The sequence below is a fragment of the Ciconia boyciana genome, chromosome 6 (assembly GCF_034638445.1).
Source record: "Ciconia boyciana chromosome 6, ASM3463844v1, whole genome shotgun sequence".
Classification (NCBI taxonomy): Eukaryota; Metazoa; Chordata; class Aves; order Ciconiiformes; family Ciconiidae; genus Ciconia; species Ciconia boyciana.
Window position 1 is genome coordinate 46,392,460 of NC_132939.1, and position 27,748 is coordinate 46,420,207.

General features: G+C 46.8%; 1 protein-coding gene across 3 annotated transcripts in view; it reads left to right on the top strand.

The window, feature by feature from the left end:
* ESRRB (estrogen related receptor beta) overlaps positions 1–27,748 on the top strand; it is an 88,377-nt gene that overhangs the window by 40,176 nt on the left and 20,453 nt on the right. For all 3 annotated transcript variants that reach the window (XR_012043154.1, XM_072865759.1, XM_072865760.1), the window contains exons 2-3: positions 4,144–4,553; positions 14,597–14,713. Coding sequence is in view for 2 of the 3 variants with exons in the window: in XM_072865759.1 (XP_072721860.1) it covers positions 4,144–4,553; positions 14,597–14,713 (527 nt within the window). In the remaining variant the exon portion in view is untranslated. The remainder of the gene's footprint in view (positions 1–4,143; positions 4,554–14,596; positions 14,714–27,748) is intronic.

The following is a 27,748-nucleotide window of genomic DNA, read 5'->3' on the forward strand; positions in this document are numbered from 1 at the left end:
CTGCAAAGGTGGTGTCCAAAAGGGCAGTGTTTTGGTTTTAAATATTCATTAGTGACCTGGAGGAAAATGTAAAAGGAATAGTTCTCAAATTTACAGTTGACACAACTGTGAAAGATACTAGAAAAAAATCAGAGTAGAAAAAAGAAGAGCTAGGCTGAAAAAATTAGCATTATTAACAGGCTTTGGTAAAACAAGTGGCAATTAGCAGTGTGTGGTTTAAAGATGATACTGGATCTACTTTGGAACAAGGAGAATCTCCAAATTTCATGTTGTGCAGAGCACGGTGGCAAAAGCAGCTTATGTTCAGAGAGGTCCCAGTGAGACAGTGGCTATCAAATGAAGTGAGCTGATGTGCAACCTGATGTCTGGCAAAGCTACTGCTCAGTTGGTCCATATGTCTGCCCGGCTGTGTGCTTTCCGGAGTGACTCTCCCCTGTAGTGCTGCGGCATCGCACTGTGCAATTTGGGGCACCTTGCTGCAAGAGAGACCCAGGCAAGTTGGAACAAATCCAGAGAAGGGCCACAAAGATGCTAAATGGATTAGAGGGAATGACCTACGATGAGGAAAGGTGAAAAGAACGAAATGTTTAGAACCTCTAAGCCTGTTACATGGGCACAGAAATAGTAACGGAGTTTCCTGTGCCAGCACAGAGGAGAGTTGGATCAAGTCTCTCTCCTTTTACACTCCTATTAAGGTAACTAGAGCTGAGCAAAATGGCTGTTCATCACTTTGAACTCTTTGCAAAAACATTTAGCTGTTCTTCGTGAAGTTCAAGATGTTGTATTTAATTGCCAGGGGACACTCTCAGTCTGTTTAAAAATCACCACGGGATCTCCATGAGACTTGCAGAAAGTCAGACATGGTGAGGCTTAACTCAGTGTGTGCTGCCCAGCAATAGTTAACTATGCAAGTTGTTCCAGAGGCCAGAAAACAAGCTCTGGAATGGCTGGAGTCGCCTTAGCTAAGATCTTTGATCTGTCTTGGTGTTCAGGACTTTTGCCTCTAAAGCATGCGTTCACATCTAAGCAGAACTCTATATGTATTACTGTCTCCTGGAAGGGAACGGGAGCATCTTCAGCTGTAAGGATGTAGGGGGTTTTGTTGCTATCCTTGATTCGCCATCAGACAGTCACTGTTTGCCTGCCTTGGGGAGGAAGGCTGCTTAATTGAGGTTGTGAGTTGAGAAGTGAGTTGGTCCTAGGAGACTGATCTCCCCTCTTTTTTTTTTTCCTTTTTTTTTTGCAGTGGAGGGAAATACCTCAATGGGTCCTCTTGAGGTCCTCTGTGAATTTTGGGCTTTTTAAGAGACAGAAGCTGGGATTTGAACTCTGATGACTGATTCTGACAGTACAACTCACCTCCTTGTCATGCCTTTTTCATAGTGTTGTCCTCTGTCTGCCCTTAACATTACAACTCCAACTCCTTTTACTGTGGAGTTCCTCAGTGCAGAACAGTGTTTTATGGTGGTTTTGCCTTCCATTTTGACCCTAATCTCATGTTATTGTGCCCAGTGATCTTCAAGTTTTTACTACAAATGCACTTCTCAGGTTCTGGCCAGAATTCAGAAACCTCAGGTTCTCAGAATCTGGCCAGCACAGCAGCTTTTAGCTTTGCTGTGAGATGCTAAGATCTGGTCTCAGCTAGCAAAGCTTCTTCTTCCTCCACACAGTCAGCTGGCATTACACCAAGAGATCTGCAATCTGTCTAGGTGCCCTGCGGGATTAAAGATGAATGCACCTGCAGCAATTATTTCTGTAACTGCTCCATGGCCTCTAGTCCAGTGTGACCCTCTAGGCAAAGCATGGGCATTCATCAACGCATCACGCTGTCTCTGAGAGGGACCAAACTGGATTCCTCTCAAGTAACACCAGGCAAAGCAGCCGAGGAACGTGAGATGCCTGCCCATACTCTCAAGGTCAACAGTCTTGCCAAATAACAAACTTGGCTGATCGATCCCAGAGATAGGAGATGAGGTCAAACATCGAGGATGAAACAGAGAAGGGAAAATTAGGAGATACTTTAGTCAAATGAGATCATAAGGATGCAGGACTGTGAAGTTGCTGCATATCAAACATGTGCATTCATATCAACAGACACGCAGATGTGATATATATATGTGTGCACTCCAGCCTTGCTGTATCACAGAATGTTTTGTCCTGTCCCCTGACGGGTTTGACCTCTTGGCAGAAGGAGTTGCCACAAATACCAGGTAAATAGGCTGAAACTGAAATAGAAATAGAAATTACCCACATGACCATGGTATGGTAACTTTAAACCAGCAGAGCTTCCAAGAAGAAAAGCCAAGCATCCCCAGTCAGTCAGAATTCTTTGGACATATCATCAGGAAAATGCATGTATTTAGGTTTTCTTAAAAGCCTTTGACAAATTATCTTGCTGAAGGGAAAATTTAACCTCTCAGGTTAATACTATTATCAATTAAAAAGTCTCAGACAGAAAAGAAAGGGTAGGCACACCCTACCCAGAAAAGAAAGAGAAGTCAATTTTCAGCATGATAAAGGTTAACACGAATCACCCACAAAGATCAGTGTTGCAGTGTTTGATCCATGTGTTAATGATCTGGGAAGTGGGTGAACAACGAGACACTGCAGATGACATCAAATTATCAAGGAAGACTGAAGAACTCCAGAGGATCCTAATAAAGCTGGGTGCATGGACAGCACAGTGGTAGATAAAATACACTGTTGACTATTGCAAAACATTGCACACCAGAAGGCATTAACTTGATCTTTCATATATCTTAATGGATTCTAAATTAACTGTAGCAATTCAGGAAAAGATCTGAGGATTGCAGTAAGTAACTTGCTGATATTCTCTGTTGAAGAAATGGTAACAATTTAGATTTTAATTTAAAGAGGAAAAAAAGCAAACAATGTAAGCAGTTATATAATAGATAGGCTGAAAATAACATTCAAAATATGGTAACATCAGTAGGTAATTGATGGCGTGCCTTTGTCTTGACTACTGTCCAGACCTTCAGCTGGAGAAGTGATGGAGCAGTGCCAGTTTCATGCTGCTGAGGAGCTGGCTCATTGAACTCTGTTCTGGACTGAACAGAAATAGCCAGACTAGAGGAAGTTCAGAGATGGATGATGAAGCAGATAAGAAGTCTGCAAAAACTTCTGCATGAAGAACAATTATATAGATAAGGAAGAGCTGAATGAGGAGAACATGGCAAAAGTACATTCCCTGAGAAGGAGAGTCAGGAGATGTTCAGGAAGCCTGAAAGGCTGCAAATACAGTATGGGCAAATAAAAGTGGGATTTTTGTTTGTTCATACACCACACAAGTAATCCCTGGAACTCATTGCTGTAAGATATCATAAAAGTTAGCAGTGTTCTAAAAAAAGCCTGAACATTTATGTAAGGAGTAAGACTATCTGTGACTACAATAAATAAGAAGAGCTTGCAAATTTGGTATTGATGCAGTCCTTTCCATATACTTAAGAGCATAACCCTCTCTCTAAGGAGTGGGAATTTGAGAGAAGTTTCTCCATGCAAAAGCCTTATACTAGTAAATAGAAGAAAGATTAAGAAAAAGCTGGAGGAAACTTTTGATCAGATTATTTTCCTTCAGTTTCCAAGCTCCCCTTTTAGTCATGATAGTGAAGTGAGGGGGAAGTAATCCAACATGAAAATTACTCAAAGACTTCTGTATTACAAATGAAAATCCAATCTGAGCAGGTCCTTCCTGCAGGGTCTGCTGGTGAACTTTTTGCTTAGAGACAGGGCAGCGCATCCTGAACTAACCAAACATCTTTTTCACCTGGCCTGCCACAGACAGGCTCATTTCTTTCTGCTGTCCCAGGGGTAGATTGTGCTCTGGGTAGATTGTGTCTCATCAGCACTGATGCCCCTTCCCAGCACTGCAGCCTGTGAACAGCCTGAAATTGTGATCTACACAAATAGCCTTGACTTTATTCTAGTGTGAGTTTGTGCGGAGTAGGTGCGCTGTTCTTAGTGAGTTGTACTGATATTCCTGAAGAAGTAGTACATGGCGGGGGGGCTGAACTGCCTGAGCCAACTGGAGTTGGACTGAGGTGGGAAAAGGAGGGCTCTCTTTTGACCAACCTGGAGCTGGATTTGGCCAGGAGGCCGCTGAGTGCCTTTGCTCTCTCCCTGCAGGCTGCTTGGCAGAATGGCCACGGAGGAGCGGCACCTCTCCTCCAGCTGTGGGTCCTTCATCAAGACCGAGCCCTCCAGCCCATCTTCTGGCATCGACGCCATCAGCCACCACAGCCCGAGCGGCTCCTCCGATGCTAGCGGTGGCTACGGCATCACCATGAGTGGCCACCCCAATGGCCTAGACTCGCCACCCATGTTCAATGGCACGGGGATTGGCAGTGGGTCCTGCCGTAAGCGTTACGACGACTGCGCCAGTGCCATCATGGAGGACTCGCCCACCAAGTGCGAGTACATGCTCAATGCAATCCCCAAGCGGCTGTGCCTGGTGTGCGGGGACATTGCTTCTGGGTACCACTACGGCGTGGCTTCCTGTGAGGCGTGCAAAGCCTTCTTCAAGAGGACTATTCAAGGTACGGTGGGAAGGGAGGGAAACTGAGACATTCACTCCATAGCAAAAAACGGAGGCGGCCCCAGACGTTGCTGAGACTGCAGTGTTTCCATGTCATAAAAAAGGGGGCAAGGAAGGGTGAATGTGATGCACCTAATCCTCCATCCTTTTGTGTGCCTCCTTTCTCCTGCTGCCCAGCTCTGGTCCTTCCAAATCAACCTGGACATGAAGTTAGGCTTTGTGGTGGTAGGAACCTTTCCCAAGTTCCTAGCTTGGCTGGCTACCAGGTCTGGGTATCTGGCCTAGTGGATCTTCCTGCCTCTGCTAGTGGCACTGATACCCTGATAACGTGGCTGCTAGTGGAGTGAGGCCTGGAAAGGAAATGCTTTGCACTCTAAAGGTGGTTTTAAGGCCCATTTGAAGAGTGGATGCCCTGCCTAGAGATGGCATCTCCTTAGAGATGTCTGCACCTTGAGGTGAAAGCTCCCGCATTACAGGAGTAGAGAGGTTCTTACTCTGTCCTGCCAGTCTTAATTTGTGGCCATGGACTCCATAACAGACCTCACCACAAGGCTGGACAGGGCACTTGGATGAGAGTCAGTCCTGTGTCCCTCCTTGTCCAGCTCCACCAACCCTGTTCATTAAGATGCAGCTTCTTTGAAGATAAAAAATTTAGGCACTGAAGCAGATAGCGATACCCAGTTTTTGTCAGTCTCACTAAGGATGATTCCTCAGGTGATTTTGCAAACCTCAGTGCATGTATGCGTAGATGAATTGCAGCACATTGCTCCTGCATGCACAATTCACATATGAGGTGTATGGCTGTGTCCTGACTGCCAAAGGTGTGCTGCAGATGTGCACACACGCAGGAACAACAGTATAGCCAAAAGCGGGAGTGCATCCAGGCACGCTCCAATATCCATGGATGCTTGGGTGTGCTTACATAAGCAGAACCTGTGTGAGCAAACATGCCTGGACGTACAGATACTCCCTTTATTTCCTACACTGTCTAACTGGAAAAAGGACAGGATCATTCACCTTCCAGTGGAAAGTGTATTGAGTTTACCCAACCATGGTGGGGACAGATGTCCAGTGAGCAAGCAGCTGTGTGTGTACTTGGCTGTTGGCTGGGGTCAATCCACCACACCAAGGCTTCCTTGTCTCCTGTGAAATGAGAGAAATGCACATGTGGGGAGAGCACTCATTTTATTTTTGTTCATTGAATGGGCCCGATTACACTCTGTCACTGGGGATGTTCAATTCTGGAGTGGACAGAGCAGTACAGGGTGCAGCTCAGCCCAGGTCTCTGCAGAATTCACTATTTCTAGCTTCATTTCTTAGATTCTAGATGTCTCTCCTTACTATTATCCAGGTGTGGAAATAATAATTTCCACAGTATTACCCCACTGTCTCTTTTATTATGCTGTGTGGAAAACATGGTCATCTCTAGGGCATTGGTCTGTTCCCTGGCAGGGTTTCTGTGATTTGTCATTGCTGAATCTCCTGTGACCGAATGTGAACTTTTACTTGGACTTCTGACTGTCGGCACTGACTCTGTCCCTCCTCCAGCACTTGGACCCATTCCCAGGGTTTCTTTTTGGCACATTCAGGTGCTAAAGGACAGACAGGGTGGTACTCCAAAGCAAAGCCCTAGGGGCTCCTTATATAGGAAGAGACTGAAAAACTAACCCCTCATGGGAGCGATACTGGAGCATGTCTGTGGCAGAGCAGAAGAGAGGCCTAACCTGGAGAGAGAGAAAAAGACCTAGGAACTTTTGAAATGTTTTCAGAGAAAATCAAAAGAAAATTATGCAGGGTGGCAGTAACTAGAGCCTGTATCAGCCTGGGTGATATGTCAGCTGACTTAACCCCAAGAAGGGAGAGCACTTCCTTCCAACCTCCTCTCCCTAGCACAGCCATATTCTCCCTGTGGTTCCCTAACTGATTGCCTGTTAACGTGTAACAGATGGGGGAAAGGAATAAGCGGAGATTTCTCTCACCCTGTCATCAGCTTGGGCTGGCGACTAAGGTACCAAAATGCTTTTATTCCCAAGAGTGGGAGAGTCGAGTGCGCTGTGCCCGAGGGTGAGCAATTTCAGCTATGGAGCTAAAGGCTGAGCCCAGGGGAGTGGGCAGCAAACAAGGCTGCAGAGTTTGGTTGAGTCAAGGAAATGCATCATTCCCAGGGCTCTGCTGCAGTGCATGTGATGTCCAAGCACAGTCCTGGGTATGCAGGGGAAAAGGGTTTAAGGATCATGTAAAAGAGATGGCGAGTCCCAAAAGCATTTCCAAAAGGTGTTCATCCTGCAACTCTATTACGTTCAGTAGATGTATTAAGCATCTAACTGAAGAAGTGGGAAAATATCCATCCAGGCTGCCTAACATCAATATAGGGTGTGCAGAAAGCATGCAGATGTGTATGTTATACAATTACACTCCCTGCTAGTATCAAAAGACTTGCCATGATTCTGGTATCTGGGAATGGCATTGACTAAATGGTTTGATCACAGAGATGGAGCTACGACCCCAGGATTTCCCAGGTTCTCAGGAGATGCAGTAGGTAAATTCATCATCAGGCTTTTGTGGTCTTGGACCAGCCACTTCATTTCTCTCTGCTTGAGTACTGAAAGATGAAAAACTAATGGCTATTATGAGACTACTTAATCTGGTGGCCCTATGTTTGGTAACTTTATTAAGTAATAGGTGTGCATGCTGCTATAAAATGGCTCTAAATCTGTCCCGGATGATTAGACTCCTGCAGCCTTATCTAGATACCCCTGATCATGAAGCAGAGCTTCACACTAAGTCCCCCCTCCAACTACCCCACTCCTCTGCTACAAATGACCCAGTCTGCCTGTTGTTTTTTTTAGCTACATTAACTCATGTAAAACCTGCATATCTTGAGGCAGGAGGATCTTGCAATAGCCTCTCCACTCCCCCTGCTGCTGCCACAGTAGTGGGAAGAACGGACATCCAAGCTGCAGAGCTTCTTTGAGCCTGACAGGTCTGCAGCTCACTTTCCTCCTTAGCCAGGTGAGGCCAGGCTGTCCTGGACAGCATGAGGGCTGTTGTTTTTCAAGTGATGGGGAGAAGATAGGCTGAAAGCCAGCATGGACATGGCTGATTATCTCTGAGGTCACTGCTATAGCTATGTGGGAGTTTCCATCAGTAGGATTTTTCCAAAGAAAAGCAGAATTTTTACCAAGTGAGATTTCCCCAAGGAAAATTTTGATGGTAGAAGAAAAAAAGAAGTCAGGAAAATCCAAACCATTGATTCACTTCAAGCTGAATTGGAGCAGTTGGTTTTGCTGAACTAAGCCAGGATCACACAACACATCCTAACCTGTCCCACAGGTTATGGGGGAGTCACACCTGTGACCTCTCTCATGTTGTGTTACATGGCCCAAGGGAAGGATCAAGGCCTGGAAACCTGTGTGTTATTTCCACTTTGCAGCACTGGCAATGTTTGAGATGGAAAGGCAAAAACCTGAGACAAGATGACAGCACATGCCACTGGGCTACAGGCCTTTCTCTCTGAACATGTTATTTTGAACCCCAGGGCTGGACTCCCACACTTTGAGGCAGAGCCAGAAATTCTGAACTGACTTGAAGTATTTTCAGTCAGCTAGGCTGTCTGACAAAATTTTAATGCTATTTCTCTATTATTGTATTGCTTTGTGGGAACTGTGCTTTGGGTCTCCATTATATTCTAGTGGCAGTCTGCATTTACCTCCATGATGCAAGTGGCCTCCATAAAAACATGTGCCATAGGCATCACCTGACTTTGTGAAAAGGTGGAAGGTGCAATCTAGTGAAGATAGGAGAGAATCTGAGTTTCGGGCATGTGGAAGTGTGCTGCTACTGATGCTTAAGAGAGATCTGATTTGAAACCAAGAATTTCATATTAGTTGAATGTAATGGAACAGGCCTGTTACATGAAAGATAATGTGTTTTGGATGTTTCTGAATTAAAACTTTTTGAATTTCTATTCCATGGAAATCCTAACTAATCCTTTCATCCAAATTTAGGACAAAGGCAAATGCTGGATTTCTTATGGGATACAAATTCTTAATCTAACTCTACTCTATTCCTTCTTTTAATAGTTTGCTTAGTAGATAGAGCATTATATATCAATCAAATATATTGTCATTATCTTTTGTTCATCAGTCCTTACAACTGGTAGGTAGTTTTGCCTATTCTGAATATTAACTAATAACAGTGCTGTGTAACCATATGAGCCCTTTATTATTCAACATATTCATGACTATGACTACGCTTCATCTATTTTTCATCTTCAAATAGTGAAAATTCAGGCTATTTCTAAAATGACCCATTCATAGAAAATAAAAGCTTAAACCTCACCAAAATAAATCTGAATTAAGATTTCCCTCTCTGATCTTCATGAATCATCTCATTGTGTGTTTGGAACTCATACCAATAAGGTGATACAACAGGACTTGCAAGGAGTGATATTGGGGAGAACTGGTTACTGGAGAGTCAGAGAGAAGAGACACATCTACCATCATCTTCTGAATAGGCAGGTTATGTATCGGGCAAAGTGCCTGCATCTGTGGATTCCCTGCTTGAGTCTTGTAAGCTTCAAACTCAGTGAGTGTAGCAATACAACTGCTGTGCTGGGATGCCCTTACACTAATAAGGGGCTTAAAATGTGGATAATGCAGCTCAGAAGACTTGTAAGGACTTATAACAGGCTTGTAACAAAATCCGTAGTATTCTAGGGCTTCCTGGTTGTCATTACAGTGGTTAGAGTGGCTCCTGGGAAGGGAGGGGCAGTTGAGAGAGTTTGCTCATTTTCCTGAGCAGAAGAGCATTACAATCCACAGGATCAGCAAAGGGCCTGTGAGATGCAGAAAGGAGGTTTTGTGTCCCTACAGTAGCAGCCATGGCAGCCAGGCACTGTCCTATCCTTCTGTCCTTCTCAGAAACGTGCCTGCTGCTTCTCATGTGGAGTGGACGGTGGAAAATCACCCCTCTTACCTCATGTAGATCATTGCAGAGATTTTCTTCTGATTTTCACAAAGTACCTCTCCTCACACCAGGACTCAGGCTATGATGCCTCAGTTAGAAGGGCTAATTTAAGCGGAAGGTAATAGAGAATCCACTCCATGCATATTATTGGTGTTCCCCATCCTGGTGCAGGAGGTCAGACTGGTGCCTGCTGAGGGCAGAGGAACTGCTGGTTCCAAGGGCCACTGCACTCACCAAAGGCCTTTTTACAGTTTTCAGGTCCCTTTTCACTGAGACACCCAAATGATCTGTTTACCTTCAGAATCAGCGATAAAAAGGATTCAGGACAAAAGCTTGTGGGTACTGAAATGAAAGTGTCATCAGAGCTAGTGGCTTATTGAAAAGTCAGGTTGCTTTCTCCTGCAGACTGTCCCAGTCACGCAGAATAGCTGTACCATGGAGGCATTATACTGACTGCCTGATGGGACCTTCCTAAGGCTATGGTATTTTGCAAGCAGTTCTTGTAAAACAAACAAACAAACAAAAACCAAAACAAAAACCCCCAACCAAACAACCAAAAAACCCCCGTGGGGTCAGTGTAATAATTGTTACAAAAATTGGGATAAAAGGAAACAAATGCATGAGCTGAGGCACCTATGAGATGGATTTCCCTGGGAATTCCTGCTCTCAGCCCTCTGGCCCCAGGGGACCGACAGAGAGTGGCACCACACCATTGGTCACAACTGCAGCATGCTGTGTCAAATCACTAGGGTGAAAGACATGACTTGAATGAATGGAATTTGGAACTTAATAGCAGATAGGTCTGAATCTGGGTTTTTACCTGAAATTCAGGAAGAGCTGCAGTCATCTGGTCCTCTGAGTCACCCAAAGAAAGAGATGAGAGGTCTGTGTGCAGCAGTGCAGAACAGGACAGAGTATGCAAGGAAGGGAGAGGAGAGGGAAAGAATGGTGAAAAGCAATGAAGAAGAAACCAGAAAAAGAGGAGAGATGGGGGGTTTTCTTCAGAAAACAGAAGCTGAAAATGAAAAGCTTTAAAGACTTCCTTGGCTACTTCTGTCTAATGTCTCCTAAGTTTCCTTGTAGAAAAGCTTTATAGAAAGGCAGGATCAGTAAGCAGGGAGCATCTTGTGCTCTCAGTGCTGTACTAATTCTGAGTTCAACTCCCCTGAGGAGCCCTGTCCATAACTTAAGCAAGAGCTGGGTGGGAATTTACTGCGCTCCCCAAGCTCAGGGAGGCATTCTCCTCTTTCCAGTCCCTCCCCTTCCAGACAGGTATGGTGACTATGGGGTCTCTTGAATGACCAAGCTCTGGTGTGCAATTTTCAGGTGCTCCTATTATGTGTGCACTGGAAATTATGTTCCAAACTGTTTAACAGTCGAAGGTCTAATTTTGCAGAAAATAGGGTAATTTTGCAGTTCTCCAGCATAAAAACCATGATCTATCACTTTAATAGTCCTTGGCTGTTTCTTAGCATCTCTCATCTGAAGGCTTTAAAGTGCAGTTAGACCTTAATGAATCAAGACTCATGATCTCCTCAGAAGGTAGGTTTGGTGCTTGTTTCATTTTGCAGATGAGCAAACTAGGACACAGAGAGGAAGTGATTTGCCCTCCAAGGCCACGTATGAAGGCTTAGAACAAATCCAAACTCTGATCTGGCCACCCACCACTTGATTTTTTGAAGCAATTTTTTAGGTAAATCTTGTGCCATGGCATCGGTGAGGTCCTAGCAGTATTTTCAGATCAAATGTAAATATTGTCTAAGTCAAGGAAATCTCTTCTAATAAGCAACTGTTCAAAGCAAGGCCTTGTCTATTAGATTATCCCATTTTCTGCCCTCTCCTTCTGGGTCACATAATCTACAGTTCATGACACACAGAGTCTTGACTCAAATTTTATACTTACATACAGACTTGTCCCTGTGCACCCTTGTGGGGTGATGCTCTTCTGCAGGGCCTTGTGGCACCCCCAGCTGCTGCAGTGAAGGGGAAACTCCCTCCGAGCCCCCTGTGCCGGCAGCCGGGCTGGTGGTGTGACCGCCAGCAGCTGGGAGGCTGCTGGAATTTCGATGAGTTAATCTCATCACTTTATCACAGGGCACTTACAGAAATTACAGGGAGCTGTGAGCAGCTCACTGTGCTGGCAGCCAGCCTCAGGACCCATAAAAGAAATTGAGACACAAAAAAAAAAAAAGTCAGAGAACTTTGTTAAAGTTTTGGAGACAATAGTTTTTCTTGGACGAGTTCTGCTTGGGTAATGCTGATTGTGCCTTCCCTGGTGATGTCCCTGTTTCCTTCAATAATGGCAGGTATTGCCCCCAGCTGTAGCTCTCAATCCGTGCAGCGCAGAGCATGTTTTGGGGCCTGATATAAAACTCCATTTACTTTGGCAGCATTGTCTTGTGTGAAGGTGGTACAGTGGGCCTCACCTCTAGCGTTGGGAGGGCTGTAAGATACAGCTGCTGGTGCTTTCTTCCTTTAGACTGGGTACAGCATCTGGAAGGGGCACACGAGCCTGTGTTCAATTTGAGGGCAATAAGGCATGCTGAATGGGATGTCCTACCAGTGCTGGGTGTATTTTTTCACCTGTGCTTACCAGCAAACCACATGCTGCTGCACTACATGGTGGCCACTGCTTTGCTGTCCATGAAGGGGAGCTTGCCCAGTGCCCACCTTCCTCTGGCTCTGCTCCTTTAACAGTCATGATCCCCGTACAGAAGTGCCTTTGAGAACTGCTTATTCAAGCTGTACATACAGTGTGTATATGGTAACCAGTACCTACTCTGACACTATCACATCTAGTTGTGATGTAGGTTTTGTAGACCATTTCCAGTACTTTGCTTGTCAAGGGGTCTATGGGCTGGAGGCATGGGGAAGCTGGGGGATCTGCTTGACACAGTGTAGAGGGACCTTGAGCTGCCAGATGAGGGCTGTCACTGCCTCCTGCTGCTATAAGGGCTCAGTGCCCTTGGTGTAGTGTATCTGCGTTAGGGAGCAAATTTTTGGCCTTGGGACCACAAAACATGAAATCTTACATCTCTCCAGAACTCTGGTCCTGGCTTTGGTGAGAAAGGTGGGTATTGAAACTAAGTCAAAACCTTCCAAAGTGAGACTGTGTTTGAGTTTTATCCCAGATTTGTTCCTGCTCTGTTCCTTCCTGTGTGGGGCATAGCAAGTATCTGATCATGAGGTCAGGGCCTCCATACTCATGGGTCTGTAATGTGCTGGAGCTCTGTTTCTAGAGCAGGAGTTTGGTTATTAACTTGAGATCAAGCCTGAATCTCAATTTCCAGCTCTCTGAGAACCTTGATACATTGCTGGCTATTGAAATTCAGGTGCTGCACAATGACGAAATACAGTCTAAATGGAAGCAGCTTGTGCAGCACACTCTCCTCCTGCAGACAAACTGCATTTTGGGAGCAGATGAGCAATGGTGAAGAATGGGGTGGGTGGGCTGGAGCTTAGGGGCAAGTTGCAAGTCTTGTGACAAAACAAAAGGCAAGAGGTAGAAGGTTTATAACTAGCAGGCAGATCACCTTTAGGCTTTGGAGGTTGTGTGCTCCTTGGGTTTCACCCAGCACGGACCAAGCATAGTGAGATAAATCGAATGGTGCTTTCTTCCTTTTGAATCTGTGCTCTGTATTTCCACTCAGATTACCAATGGGCTTTCCAACTGCTTAGTTAGCCCCAAGGTCTAATCACCACCCCCAGAGATTGGTATGTATCAGATTGTTGGTCTTCATTTAGAAGAAGGAAGGGTCTTACACAAGAACATAGAAATCCATTGCAGAAGTAGGAACAAAAATCAAGTGCTGTCCCAGTGCTACTAAATTGTAAGCTCTACTTCTAATCTGATGGTATATGAAGTCCATACTGTGTGTTCTCTCAGCTCTTACCTACACTCCTCCCTACAACTCTGACTGAACTCCTGAATCTCAATTTCCTGCTCTAAACCACCAAACCAACTTTTCCATTCTTCTGAACTGACTGTAGAGCTTAGAAATCCTTTTCGGAGCTGCCTGATTTACCTAGTAGCTAGACTGCCTGAAATGTATTGTCATTGTCAATGCATCACTGTCAAGCTTAGATTTCCAGTCCTGCTCCACAGTAAACATTGAATAGCCCTCTTCAGAAACATCACCTTCAAAGTGAATGGCAGGATGGAGACAGCCGTTTCTGTTTGTTGTCTTCTAGGACTAAATAATTGTTGCAGTACACTGTGATCCGGCATAATTCCACTTACATCCTCATATCAGACCCTCGCATCCGTGTTTCAGTTACATTCTTGGCTTATGGTAAAATACGATGTGACCAGAAACAAATTTGGGATGCTTCTTTCCCTGTTTTGTCTCTGAGGCGGTGTTGCAAGGTGATCATAAATGAAAGGGCATAAGGAAAGAAATACTGATGCTCTGTGCAGAGGGATGAGAGGCAGGTGCACGAGGACTAATAAAGTAAAACTGCAAAGATTTGCATAGAGAGCCTGTGTTCATTTTACAGGACATCTTGCCCATCTTTGTCAATCCAGACCTACTGCATCCCTGCTACCTGTAGTATGCCAGCTGGCAGGAGGAAGCAAAGGAGGAAATGCCGTCTCTGAGCTCCCTGGTCCCCCAAGCAAGGCAAGAAAGGACAGGTGACATCCATCCCACAGACATGGCGCAAGACTGGCAGCAAGGGGAATGTTGCTAATGTCTAAACTGCTCCCACTCTCAGCCCCGAACTTCAGGGAACAGGCCAGGTTATAAGGGATGCAGCGCAAGGGATGATGATGTGCCTGGAGGACACATTGTGCCGGAAAGCCCAGCATTGCAGTCAGCCCCTTGGACGGACAGGTTTCTCCCAATACTTATAGCAGTATTGCTTTTTTCTGAAATGTGTTCTGATAAGTAGTGCTGGGCCCTCTAAGAGCCATGATCAGCCGGCTGTGGTCTCAGAGTATGTGTGTGTGCAAATGAGTGAGCAAACATACAGCATATACAGACTGATGGTGGTGGGAATATCTGGGCACTACAGCCTGTCCCTGGATCAATGGGGATAATGTGGTTCCTGGGTGACCATCTCTGTGTTTGATTGCAGGGAATATTGAATACAGCTGCCCGGCCACCAATGAATGTGAGATCACGAAACGGAGGCGCAAGTCCTGTCAGGCCTGTCGCTTCATGAAATGCCTCAAAGTGGGGATGCTAAAAGAAGGTAAGACAGAGTCAGATTGAGAATTGTTCTCTGTCCCAACAGCACCTGGGACTCCAGGCCTTGCAGGATGTCCTAGGCTAACTACACACTTGCCCTCTCTGGCTTTCCAAAGGTATCTTTTTACAGGCTTTGTAAGACTCAGGATGGCCAATGACCAAGAGGGCAGTCCAGAGAGGAGAGTGGTTCTAGTCAGCACCCTCATGTTAGGATATTACTTCTAGCATTTGCAAATTTGACAAATAACTGAAGACTGGCTGTGCCAGACCATTTCCTTTCCCAAAGGAACCCAGGCTGGAGAGTGTTGCTCTTCTTGCCCCCCAGGTCATTTTGCAGTGTTGGGGAGAGAGGCTCTTGCATGATCATGACTGGGTTGGCTGGGCTTTGTAAGGGAAGGATGGAGTTAATGCAGAGCTATGGCACAGTGTGAAACGAAGGTCTGCCCATATTCCCACTCAGGAGAATTTCTGAAGATGGCACAGGTTTGCCTGGGAGCTGTGGGTCCCCTACCCTGCATGCTCAACCTGCGTTGTGCTCAGCCTATTGATCTGTTCAGCGCTCTCTGAGCAGTGTGCAGCTTCTCTCTTGTGCTGCTTTTTCTCCCCCCACCCCCCTCCCCAATCCTTGTCCATTCAAGGTGAACCACAGGGAATTCAGTGGCAATTAAACACATTCTTATGGATTGACTGTGAGGCAGTGAAGGGAGGAGGGGGAAGGAAGGAGAAGCGTTGCATGTAACCCTCTGCATTGCTGTACCTGGCAGAGCACGGTCCCCTCAGTTTAACCACAAGGGACAGCAGCTGGCTGTGGCCTGTGCAAGTCCCGTATTTTGGAGCCAAGATGCCAGCACGCAGCTTGCTTCCAGGTCATACCATCACAGCATTGGTGATTAATTGTACAATGTCATTTGAGCGTGTATTGCTTTGCACTAGGGCTCTCTCATTTCTTGAGAGGCAAGCTGATGGCAGCCAGTGTTGTTAAGAATGTAGATTAGATGTTAAACCCTGTTCTGTTCTTTGATGGATGTGTAGTTTCTGTGGTTAAATATCTACCTGCTAGAGCACACCAGTTACCAAGGGGAGGACATGCAGACTTGTGTAGTCTGGCCCTCCCTGACCTAGGTGTGGAGGTGGTAGACTCGAGGATCTTGATCCACTGCTGGGAGGGAGGCACCTACTTTTGGAGTTAGAGAGGGACCACTGGAAACCTGCTTCTCTGCATGGGTAGTTCAGGGAGGGGATATATTCCCTTACCCACACGCCAATCCACACTAGTGATACTGGCTTTAGTGGGAGCACAGGTTGGTAATGTGCTCTAGCCTGCTCATATGAATCCCATAAAACAACCTTAAAAGCCTGATGTGGCTCCAGTCACTGCAGAGCAGCAGCATGGGTCCAGGCTCGCTGACTGCCTGTGTCTGTGCTGCCCTGCATCCGAGCAGTTGAGCCTCTCAGAGCTGGCAGCTGGGGGAGCAGACTCACAGGAGCCAGCGCTGGCATGTCTGACTCTGTGGCCAGGGCATCCTCTGCTTCCAATTCTGGGAGTTCAACACAGTCCAGAGCAGGGTCCTGTGAAGGGTTTTGTGGCTTAGGCTCCAAGTTGTGTGAAAACAGTTAACTGCTTCCAGACGAGAGTTAGGCTGGAAAGCAATGTAGGTTCACTTGAACCATGCTGTGCCTGAACTCCTGAACCCCATGGGATACTACTTATGGTAGTATGGTAGTAAACTGAAATTTGACTCTAAGGCTGCTTTTGTGCTGGAGTGTGTTTAGTTATTCATATAGGGATTGATTCGGTATCATTAAAGCCACTGGGGAAGGATGGTTTGCTATTGATGTTAGTATATCTGTGATCCTGCCCATAATATTTAGAGCTGTGGAATATACAGTATATAGATTTATTGATAGTAATGGGATGCAAGAACACATGGCAATATCAAGAGGAGCAGAGGAGACTACCCTAGCAATCTGCAAATAGGACTCCTGTGTCCTAACACAGAGTGGTCAAGTGATGTTGGGCAGGCATCTTTTTTTCTCTTTCTTTTGCTCAGTTTCCCGAGCTGAGAAATACAGGTCATACTGCTTTGCTTTGCAAAAGGATTGTGAGGACCAACTAGTTAACTTTATGTGAAGCCTGGTGGAAGCACAAAGTATTAGTATACAGAATTCAATCAATACACATCTTTAAAAGCAAAATCCAAAAAGGGAGAAAAATGGTTTTACAGTCTTTGGTCTCCACAGAGCCAGGAGTTTCTGGAAAGAACAAATCCATAAGTGTTTTACTTGCTCAAAAATGCAGAATTGACAAGGGATTTTGGATTAGAAAAGGTTCATTGGTCTTTTCCATCTCTGATCTGTCATCCTATTAGCTCATCCATCCCTTTTCTCTGCCAGGGCAGGAGTGTTCCCAGCTGTATATTTCTAGCAGTTTAACTGTTTTTAAAAATCCCTGATGTCTTGGTTTCCCCAGAGAGCCTATTCTGCAGTCTCCAAGCACTCATTAGGACAAGATGTGTCTTGATACTTGAGCTATGATTTTTTTCCTTTCAATAGTTCCTACTTTGCCTTGGAGTACCTCTCTCTTCTTCCTTGGGTTCATCCATGGCAGAAGGTTGCTAAGCCAGGTTCTTTCTCCTGCTTGATCACCAGGAGTTTGGGGAAAAATGGGCTTGTGGTTAAAGGTGAGATCTAGAAACCAGTTCTTCTCTTGACAGGTTTCTCCTTCATGTCCTTAGCACTGGGCTGGTAATTTAGTGGGGACATTTCTGGGTAAAGAAACTGTCCTTCCTTGGAAGAAGAGGAGTATGATATTCCATTAGTACTTAATTAAGGGCTTCATGATTTCTTCTCATTGAGGGTGGAAAGATTTCCCTGGTTCTTGTTGTCATACATGAGGTACATACCACCTCCTGCCTGCTGGGCGTGTAGTGTAAGCCTGTTCTTCAGGCAGAAGGCACCAGTATTCAAAGATGGCAAAAACAGGTAAGCATGACTTCAAGCTTCTGCCTTACGCTTGAAATGCTCAGCTTGATGCTGCAGGAGACACTTGGTCCCTCCCCTTGGGGAGCGCCTGTGAGGGTCACCAGGCATCTTCTCTCCTCCCTACATGGGCTGCAGCTAGGCAAACAACTGTGAATGTAGCCCTTTAAGATCTGAGGAGACTGCCCCTAACACAGAAGTGCAGGTTATTCAGGCAATGCTGAGTGAATAAGGATCAGGGCAGGAAGAGAGCCGATGGAGCAATCAATAGGTGTCTCAGATATCCAGGCCACTTTCTTTAAGAGAGTTCCGATCAATGCATTGCAACAAGGGAACTGTATGGACACCAGAACTTTGCTGTCTCAGGTTCTCCTGGCGTGACGCTGCAGGGCAGGCGAGACTCGCTGGGGAAAGTGGCAGGTGGAAAGCTCTGCCCACGGAGCCCAACTGGCTCAGATGTCTGAAGTGTTGGCCTGTCTGGCTGCCTGTCTCTCACTTTCCCCTTCCATCTGGAGTGCACCCCCAGAGAGCATTAATTAGCCCCTCGCTAGCAGGCTCAGATAGGAAGCTGCTGAATCTGGAGTCCAGGATTCCAGCGAACTCCAGTCCCAGTGCCCCTGTGGAGAGGCACCATCCCCAGAAAACCTGCGCTCTGCTGCTCTTGGCCTTGCTGAAGCACCAGCCTGCAGGCAGCGGGAGATGGGCCATCTTCACAGCTTCATGCAGTAGAAGTGCATGCCCCCCTGCTCTGCAAAAATCAGGGAAACGTGAGCAACTTGTGATACTGCTGTCCCCAAATGGAGATGATGATATCTATATGCATGCCTGGCCAGTGGGGATGGCCAGTGAAGGAAAGCATGCCCTGCAACTTGCAGAGGAGAGGCATTGTTCAGAGCTGGGCATCTCTGTCTTTGGCCACCCCATTGCCTCTCTTTGCTCCCAGCACAGTCTGTTTTGTGCCCACAATGACTGAAGTGTAGCTCTTTAACTCTGGACTCTACAAAGTAATCTAGATCTCTCTGGCTCTCTAGAATGATGGATAGAGAAATTTCAGCGGTTTGGCACGTCTCTTTTAAAACGTCAATATACCTTGTCGGTTTTGGGGAGAATATACCCTTGCCGTTCATGCTCTAGCCACCCATGGCCTTTCTGTTCTACAGCAATTTATTTGTCTTCAAGAGGTAGGTGTAATTTCAGAGGACACGTGGCTTGTATAAGTGGGCTCAGAGGTTTGATTTTGGACATTGGCTGGTTAAACATGACCTCACAGCCTTGCCCTCCACACCTCTGCTGTTTCTTTGAAGTCACAGTCCTGTGTGTCACCTTGCAGAATGGCACCATGACGAGGACAGTGATGTCAGTCCTTCTCTGTGTGTCAGTGTGGTGGGTTGACCTTGGCTGGCCACCAGGTGCCCACCAAGTTGCTCTCACTCCCTCTCTTCAGCAGGACAGGGGGAGAAAATATGATGAAAAAGCTCATGGATTGAGATAATGACAGGGAGATCACTCAGCAATTACTGTCACAGGCAAAACTTGACTTGGGGAAAGTTAATTTAATTTATTGCCAGTTAATAAGAGAGTAGGATATTGAGAAATAAAAACAAAACTAAAACCACCTTGCTCCCACTTCTACTTCTTCCCAGGCTCAACTCACTCATGACGTCTACCTCCTCCCCTCCCCGAGCAATGCAGGTGGATAGGGACTGGGGGTTTGTGGTCAGTTCATAACACTTCATCTCTGCTGCTCTTTCCTCCTCATGCTGTTCCCCTGCTCCAGTGTGGGGTCCTTCCCATGGGATACAGTCCTTCATGAACTTCTCCAACGTGAGTCCTTCCCATACACTGCAGTTTTTCAAAAACTGCTCCAGCATGAGTCCTTTCCACGGGGTACACTCCTTCAGGAACAAACTGCTCCAGTGTGGGCCCCCCACAGCCTACAGTTCCTGCCAGAAAACCTGCTCCTGCATGGGCTTCTCTCCACAGGCTATAGCTCCTACCAGGAGCCTGCTCCGGTATGGTCTCTCCACAGGCTGCAGCTTCCTTCAGAGCATGTCCACCTGCTCCAGTGTGGGGTCCTCCATGGGCTGTAGGGTGGATATCTGCACTACTGGGGTCCTCCATGGGTTGCAGGGGAACAATTTGCTTCACCATGGTCTTCTCCATCGGCTGCAGGGGAATCTCTCCTACGGCACCTGGACCGCCTCCTCCATCCTTCTTCTCTGACCTTGGTATCTGCAGGGCTGTTTCTCTCCCATTTTCTTACTCCTCTCTCACAGCTGCTGCGCAGCATTTTTTACCTTTTCTTGAATATGTTATCACAGAGGCACCACCAGTATCACTGATGGGCTCAGCTTTGGCCAGCAATGGGTCCCTTTTGGAGCCATCTGGAGCTGGCTCTGTCTGACATGGGGGCAGCTTCTGGTGTCATCACAGAAGCCACCCCTGCAACTCCCCGCTACCAAAACCTTGCCACATAAACCCAGTACAGTCAGTTTATGAAAGGGCAATGTTCTGAGATCATGGGAGGAGGGGTGGGGATAACGGGTGAGGTGCGATGGGATGTCAAGGCCTCTCATTAGAGAACTCATCTTTGGGTGGAAATGACAGACAGGCAAGCGGAGGAGAGGCAATACTGGACATACCAAACCATACCATACCAAACAATGCAGACTGGCTGTTGTCTGGGCATTTGGTCCTTTATTGTTGTGGAAGCCCTGCAGAATTTTTTTCTTCAATGGATTCCCACTTTTATTGTTTCTAAAGCTGTGTTGTTCCCTGTTCTGTTCCCTGTTCTGGTCTGGCACATCTGCAGAGACCCAGATGGAGCATAAACAGTTCTGAAAAGGAAGCAAAGCTGGGTCATTAACGCTTTCATGAAGTGCATGTGTGTGCAATTATGTGTTATATCAGACAGTGACACACCAAACAGCAAAGAAAAGAACTGCCTAAAAGAACTCATGCAGGCATTGAGATGTCATCCATTATTCCACCAGCCATTGAGTCTTGTTTTCCTTCTTAATAGGAATAATGTGTATTATGTTGCTGAAGATCTGTTGTCTTCTGCTCCCTGCCAGTGCTGAGACTTGTCTCCTTGGAGTCCTGCTCATGACCGAGGCCTAAGAGTAACTTTCTGAGATGTGTGAGTGGCTTCTGTCCAGTTTCTTGCAGACATCACTGGTTGGCTTCTAAGAAGGAGGGCAAAGACTGAAAGGGGCCTGGGGATGTGTCCTGTGGTGGACCAGGAATACCTTATTTCAGAAAGTAGAAGATATTTCTGGAGTCCCCCAGATCTACATGCATTTCTTGTGATAAAAGCAGGAGTGGGAATTCCCAGGATAGGAAACCTGCCCTATACAAGGTGCGTTGCCCCACTCTGAATGTCTTTGAAGGCAAGTTGTCCTCTGGCCTAGCCTCCTGGCTCTGAGGAGTCACCCAGCAGCTATTTCTTGTGTGGTGTGGGTGAAGTCTGCAAATGCAAGGAAGGAAGGTAGAGGAAGATAGTCTTGATCTGGATGCAGAAAAGGGAGGCTCTTTAACAGCAAGAGAGAGGTTAAGCAATTATCCAGGAAAGGCATATGATTTATTTTATCTACATGACTCTGTTTCTTCCCAGAAGTGTATCTGCTGTGGTGTGGTAAGCCCAGGTACAACCATTCCTTTCCCAGGCTTTGTTCCTTTGCTCTTAATGCATTTCCATAAGAAATGCTAGAGAATGTGTTAAAATTCAACAGGGCACCCAAATTCTTTGTTACAAATTCCCCAAGCTCTTGGACTCCTATCTGTCTAATCTAATTTCTGATGTAGTAATTGCTGGAATGTGTGGATACTCACACCACAGGGCCAGGTAGTGAAATATGAATGAGAAGTGAACAGAGGAGAGCCACAAAGTTCATTCAGCTCATCTTCCTCTTAATTGTTCCCCTTTCCCTTCTGTCCCCAGTGTCTTTGGGGAACTTGCAACAACCTGATAACCATTGTGTTGCCTAAGTGCCTGCATCTCTGTGAATGTTGGAGGTGGTCCCCACTTCAGAGATGGTGAGCCTGTAATCTCGATTTCAGAAGTGGCTGTCTCTCAAATCCATGCTCCTCCTGTTCAAGACTCTGGCTGATTAGGAAACCCTGTAGCCAGTGGAACTTTCCTAGTGTTTACTTCTAACTCTACTCTTTCCCTTACCAGCTGCAGCCAGTGGCTGATGTCGTAAATGTTTCCCAAGGAAACAAATCTGTCACCCTGGGCAGGCCTGGCTCTGTGATGTTGTAAATTGGGTGCAGTCATCTAGTATCTAAACAAGGGATTCCAAGCACTGGCTATCTCAACTACTTCTACTTAGTAACTTTGCCTTCATCCTTCACTAAAATCCAGATAACTGAATCAACAGCAGAGCTCCTTTTCAGCAACATAACCAAATGGAGGGTGTTTCATTTCTGTTTTCAAGTGAAGAATCTCTCAATGGAGCAGTGTTTCCAGCAGCCTCTCCCCTCTCCCTCCTGCCCCCATCTCTGCTTCCAGACCATGTGTTCTCAAAAAGATATTTGATTTCAGTGAAAGCTCAGCTGACATCCCTGCAATATGCTCAGGTTCTTGCTTTGTGCTTCCTGGGAAGGATGAGGGCTCCTCCAGGGATTCTGGGTAATTGGGTTAGTGGCCAGCTCATGTCAGGAAATTAAAAGGCAGCCCCGATCAGGTTGCTGCTGCATACGATTTAATGGCTTTGTATTTATAGAGTATTCTGCCTCTAGCCGGTGCCAGAAATATCACTATTGGAGGCATCCAAATGAAAAAAGAGAATGAAAAATTATTTTTCTTTCTCTAAAATACCCCTGTATTTAAAAGCAGACAGGCAACCCCCTGTCCTTTGAAACAGGATCTCCAGGTGCAGTGAGTGGCATCTTGATGTCTATATCATTCACATCCAACTATTTTCCGAGGCATGAATTGAGCATTTGGGATGCGGCTGGAGCTGGGCTGGGTGATGGCGTGACACAGAGTATGTGCTGCCTTTGGCAGGGTGATGGTAGTTCTCCAAAGAGGAGGCTTCCAGTGGATGGGCTGTCCACAAATTGCTCATTGGGCTGATGGCACTTGGTATCTGTTTTCTGGCCGTAAGACTGGTGCATCCAGGACCCTCCCCACCCCTTCTGCTATATCCAATGGATTATGAATCTGTTTAGTTTGGTTCCTCCCATTCATTTTGAATTATTAATCTGCCTAGGTTCTTGCCATACCTAACTAAGTCTCCATTCTATCAAGCGTGAAGTCTAGGCTCCATTGATGTATGTCTGTATGGATTCAGAGAGGCATCACCTCTACACAGGTTTATGATAAACACTTTGTGCATTCTGTCACCAGAATAGTGTTCTTATAACATGTACAGAAAAGAGGAACCTGATAAAAGCTGCAACCATCCAGGGATGTTTAGACCCCAACCAGTGTGCTACAAGCTTTTAGGCAGTTCTGACAGCACAGTAGGTAAGATCCTCTGAGGTGAGCAAGAGTGGGGTGGGACTGAATGTATGTCCCACTGCTCTACAGTAATTTAAGGCATGTGCATCAACATTTTCACAGCCTCTGGTGACCTGCATTCACCAGTGACTCAGCTCTGCTGAGATTCTCAATTCCTTCCTCTGACTCATCTTCAAAGACTGTGCCAGCCCTTGGGTTGCAGGGTATCCTGAGAGGGTCTTTACTCAGAATTGCCTGGCATAGCTGTTCTAATTTAAGAATTAAATAATAAGTGTACACTAGTTCTTAGTGTTGGAAAAGCCACTGCTGAGGTGAGGACTTCAGGAGAGACTTCAAGGCTGCAAGGCCCAAGCAGAGTTGCTCTAAGAGGCTGGTCAAAGCATCAGCAAGCTGTATTGGTGGGTCTAACTCACTAAATCTCCATCACAAGCAGGCCTCTCTCCCTGCAGTGGTGAGGGCCTCTCCATTGTGTCACATATCTAAAACTTTGGTTCTTGGTTCATGCTTATGCTCCTCTACCTGTTCCAAAAGGCTTATGCGCTCTACCTAAGCAGACTGAGACAGAAAACTGGGCTAGAGAAAGCATTGGTTTGACCCTGCAGGAGTTCCCTTGGTAGTCAGTGGATAGAAGTATCTGTCATCACTCCTCCTCAGGAGGAGTGAGATGGTGAATGTGGAGGTGCCTGCTTCTCTCTGTTGCCTGTCAAGGGAGCCCAGATGTGCAGAAGGGAGCTATCAAAGTCTAAAGTAAGGTGAGTTAAACCACACCCAGGGCTGCAGGTTCCTCTAGGCAGAAAACACCCCGTTGAGGATTTAGCTCTGATCCTTACCTCTTGGAAAGTCAGTGGGGCTGGGGCTTTGTCATCTTTTAGGTTCTCTTGTGAAAGGTAGGCACGTGCCTCCATCTGTTCCTTTCACACAGTGCCCCTCAGCCTGCTGCTGTGCAGGCACTGCTGCCATGGGTGACATAGCCAATAGACCTCCTGTCCTGCTTCGGGAAGGACAATCAAAGGAGAACATTTGCATGGACCATGAACACAGGGTGGGTGTGGGGGTTATTACAGAGAGCTGAAGTATTGAGGTATTCTTTATTCCCATCTGCCCTTGAAGCCCTTGTTAATTCCTGACTTTCCAGGGTGATTGGAGGGTGAGATGAGAGGGGCTCAGCATGGGAAGGAAGTTGTACATTTGAGAGACAACAATGGCTAATGCTGCAGAGACACCTCTGCAGAGTTGGCAGCCATGCAGCTGGCATTGGCAGAGGAGAAGGGTTGGTTTGCAGGCTGTGTGGGTTATGCCAGATCCTGTATGCTTTGGACCAACCACCTGGGACATGCTGCTTGTGTTTCTGTGTGTGAGGAGCAAGGACGCCTTGTGTCACTGCTCCAAGGCATGTGACAGCCTCTGGTACCAGGTATCATCAGGCATCACAGGGCTAACCTGTCCCTCTGAGTCCAGGAACTCTTTAGCCAGACAGACAGCAAAGGAGCTTTCCTACCCAACTAACATATCCCTGAAAACATCAAAGGTGGAGCAGGCTGCAACATCCTGCTTGAACTGATCTAATCTCTCTGAAGGCCCTTGTAACACAGGAGGTGGATTTTTCAACTCCACTGCCCCCCTCCCCCAGCTAGTTCCCCACCCTCCCATTGCAGGTGTCACTTCCAGCCTTGCTGACCTGCACCATGCTAGTCACTGGGTTTTTCTGGCCATGCTGACCTGTGACCCTCAAGTCGTTTTCCTATGTTTCAAATGAGTTGGGTAATTGCACCAGTCATCTACCAGGAGATTTTCCAGGGGCTGGCCTCTTTTTGCAGCAGTATAAGAGCCTAATGGTATAAAGGGGTCTTTTCCCCTTCTCATGCTGGAATCTCAGCGTAACAAAAGAGAGCCTAGTCAGGTTGCAGCCTCTCCACTCTCGCTAGACCGAGATGCCTTTCCTTATAGTCTATTTCTTTCCCAATCTTGGCAAGCCAACTTTTATGGTCATTGCTGCTCTCTGTTTCCTGATAGGCCTCCTCCTGGCTCACTCATCCCATCACTATACCCTGTTGTCTCTCCTGAAGTTCAGAGCAAAAAGGGGGAGGGAGGTTCTGTAGGAGACACCTTGGGCACAACCTTTCTCCCTTCCTTTCTTCTCTGCTCTTAGCCTATGCCTTCCAGCTTCCTTGGGCAGTGCCAATCCATGTACTTTAGACTGCAGCTCCTGGGGACCTGGGCATCTCTGTTAGCTGCAGAGCACAACCCCAGCTCAGACCCTGGGAGAGCAAGAAGGCTGCATTGATGCTGAAACTGCAGCTCAAGGATTAGGTGGGCAGTGGGCACAGGACCTGGCTGGTATATCAGGGAAGCTCAGCAAAAGCAGCCCTGCAGGCATTGCTCCCTGGCCAGCACTTGCCCTGTGTTCCCTTTGGTTGTGTCCTTCTTGGTCTAGACACATATTGTACTGTGCAAGCCCTGTAGCTTGGTTCCTCTGTTAGCTCTTTTGGCAAGACAGATCTTTCTGTTCCTATCAGTTCACGGGCATGTGATAGGACTCAATGGAAAGTGAGGTGAGGCTAGTAATTTGACGCGACAGCTGATATTGGGCCTAGACTGCATTTCCCGCTGGCCAGGGCTTAGCTTCACAGAGCTTTTAAGAGTATTTTTAGTCCCCAGAAAATAAAAGAGAAACTAAACCTGACTCTGTGTGCTGTCGCCTCTGCATACTCGGCTATTTTTACTTCCGACAGACTCGGCCTGGGTCCAGCTTTTAAAAAAAGCTGGAATTATTTTACTTCCATTAAGAAAAAAACCCCAAAGCCTGATGTTATCAAGTCAGCAAGGGGACATCTGATCCCAAAGTTGTCGGGCAGACGTCTCTCCGAGGGGCATGTCAGAGAAATGCAGGGAGCTTGAACAGATCAGCAGATCAGCTCTCCCACTGCAGAGGCTTGGTGCTGGCACAGACCTCTGCAAGAGCGCTTGGAACACGAGTGGCACCCACAGGACACTTAGAAAACTGACATCCCTACCCCAGGCAGCATGCTGAGCCGAAAAGTCCTGCAGAAGTCCTGGCCCTGCCCTCCTCCCTGCTAGGTCAGAGGGGGCTCAGGCAGGCTGGGGAGCTGAGAGCATGATGCCGGTGAGCTGGGACTCAGTCGCTATGGCAGGCACCGGGGTCAGCTCCACACCTAGGTCAGACGGGGTGGCCGGACACTTGTGCAGGGTCCCTCAAAGCATAACAAGATTTAATGAACAGCAGCACTTCCTTGCAACACAGGGGAGTGGGAGGAGAGGGGATGTTTCCAGCACAGATAGCCTTGATTTGTGAAGAAGCAGCTGCCAAAAAGGTAGGTTATGAAGGGGTGGTACTTCCCAAACTTTGCCCTATAGTGTTGCATCTCACATTGTGTATTAAGCCCTTCCTTCTTTGCTGCTCTAGCAGCCCCTCCTTGCTGATACTGTCAAGAAGGGGCATCCAGGAGTGCCTATGGTGGTGACAGTTTTGTAGGATGAGTGCCTTCTCTCCTAGGAACTGGCCAGTTGGGATCCATGTGAGAAATGGGTTTGTGCAGGAGCTGGAAGGCAACTGCTTTCTCTTGCTGCTGTCTTGTTGTCAGGCTGTGGCACCAAATCCTATGTAAAAGTCTTCAGTACGGACCAGCTGCATCTCGTAAGTGGCCACTGCACCTTGCAGTTAAAGCTCAGGTGGCTGCACGTTTGGTGTGAAATCCACCCATGGGATTACAGTGTATGTACCACTCAGCCTTGCTCCAGCCCTCTCTTTCTCTCTCATTTCTCTTCTTCTTACACTCTCTCACTTCCATTCATATATCAGTTTACATCCCAGTCCATTTCTTCTCTGCTCGGTGCTTTCCTTCATGCTGCTTCTCTGAGCTCACCCACTGCACCTCCCCACCCCATTTTAATGTCCTTTAGTGTCCCTCTCAGAGCTGCATTGTAACTAGCCTGCCTATCTTAAAATCAACCACTGAGGAAATCAAAGTAGAAAAGCAGGCATTAACAAGCCACCTGAATACCATAGCTCAGTACTAGGTCCTGATTTTTGGCCATGCCCTTTCCTTCCATCTAGATATGACCCATTAGGCTGTCAGATCTTTGGGGAAGGGATTTTGCCATGATGCTTATGTCTAGAGTGTCACAGTCAGGGACTCAGGGGTTGAAGTGCTTTTGTCTGCTGTAGCACCTGCAGGTCGCTGCACTCAGCAACTGGCGCTGGGATGCACTACGTAGGGGTCAGCCTATTCACTGGCTCTGCAGCTGGAGCGATGATGACAGGGTAGAATAGTGGCTCTGCAAATGCTGATTGAAAACATTTGCCTCAAGGAGTGTCACGCAGGACGGGGAACAAGAAGAGGACAAACACTTGTTCAAAATTAACAACCCAAAGTCCTTGGGCAAATAGACCTCTATCTGCTCAGTGAGGGAAGGAGGGATGGAGGGTAAATCTCTCTGCATCTCTCTTATCTTTTTTTAATGCACTTAAGTCCTTTGTGTCCTTATAATCTGATTGAGGGTCCCTAATATTGCTGCAACCTGTGCAGCCATCCCTCTGCCAAGCACAGGAGGATGGCATGCTTCTCCTTGGGAGAA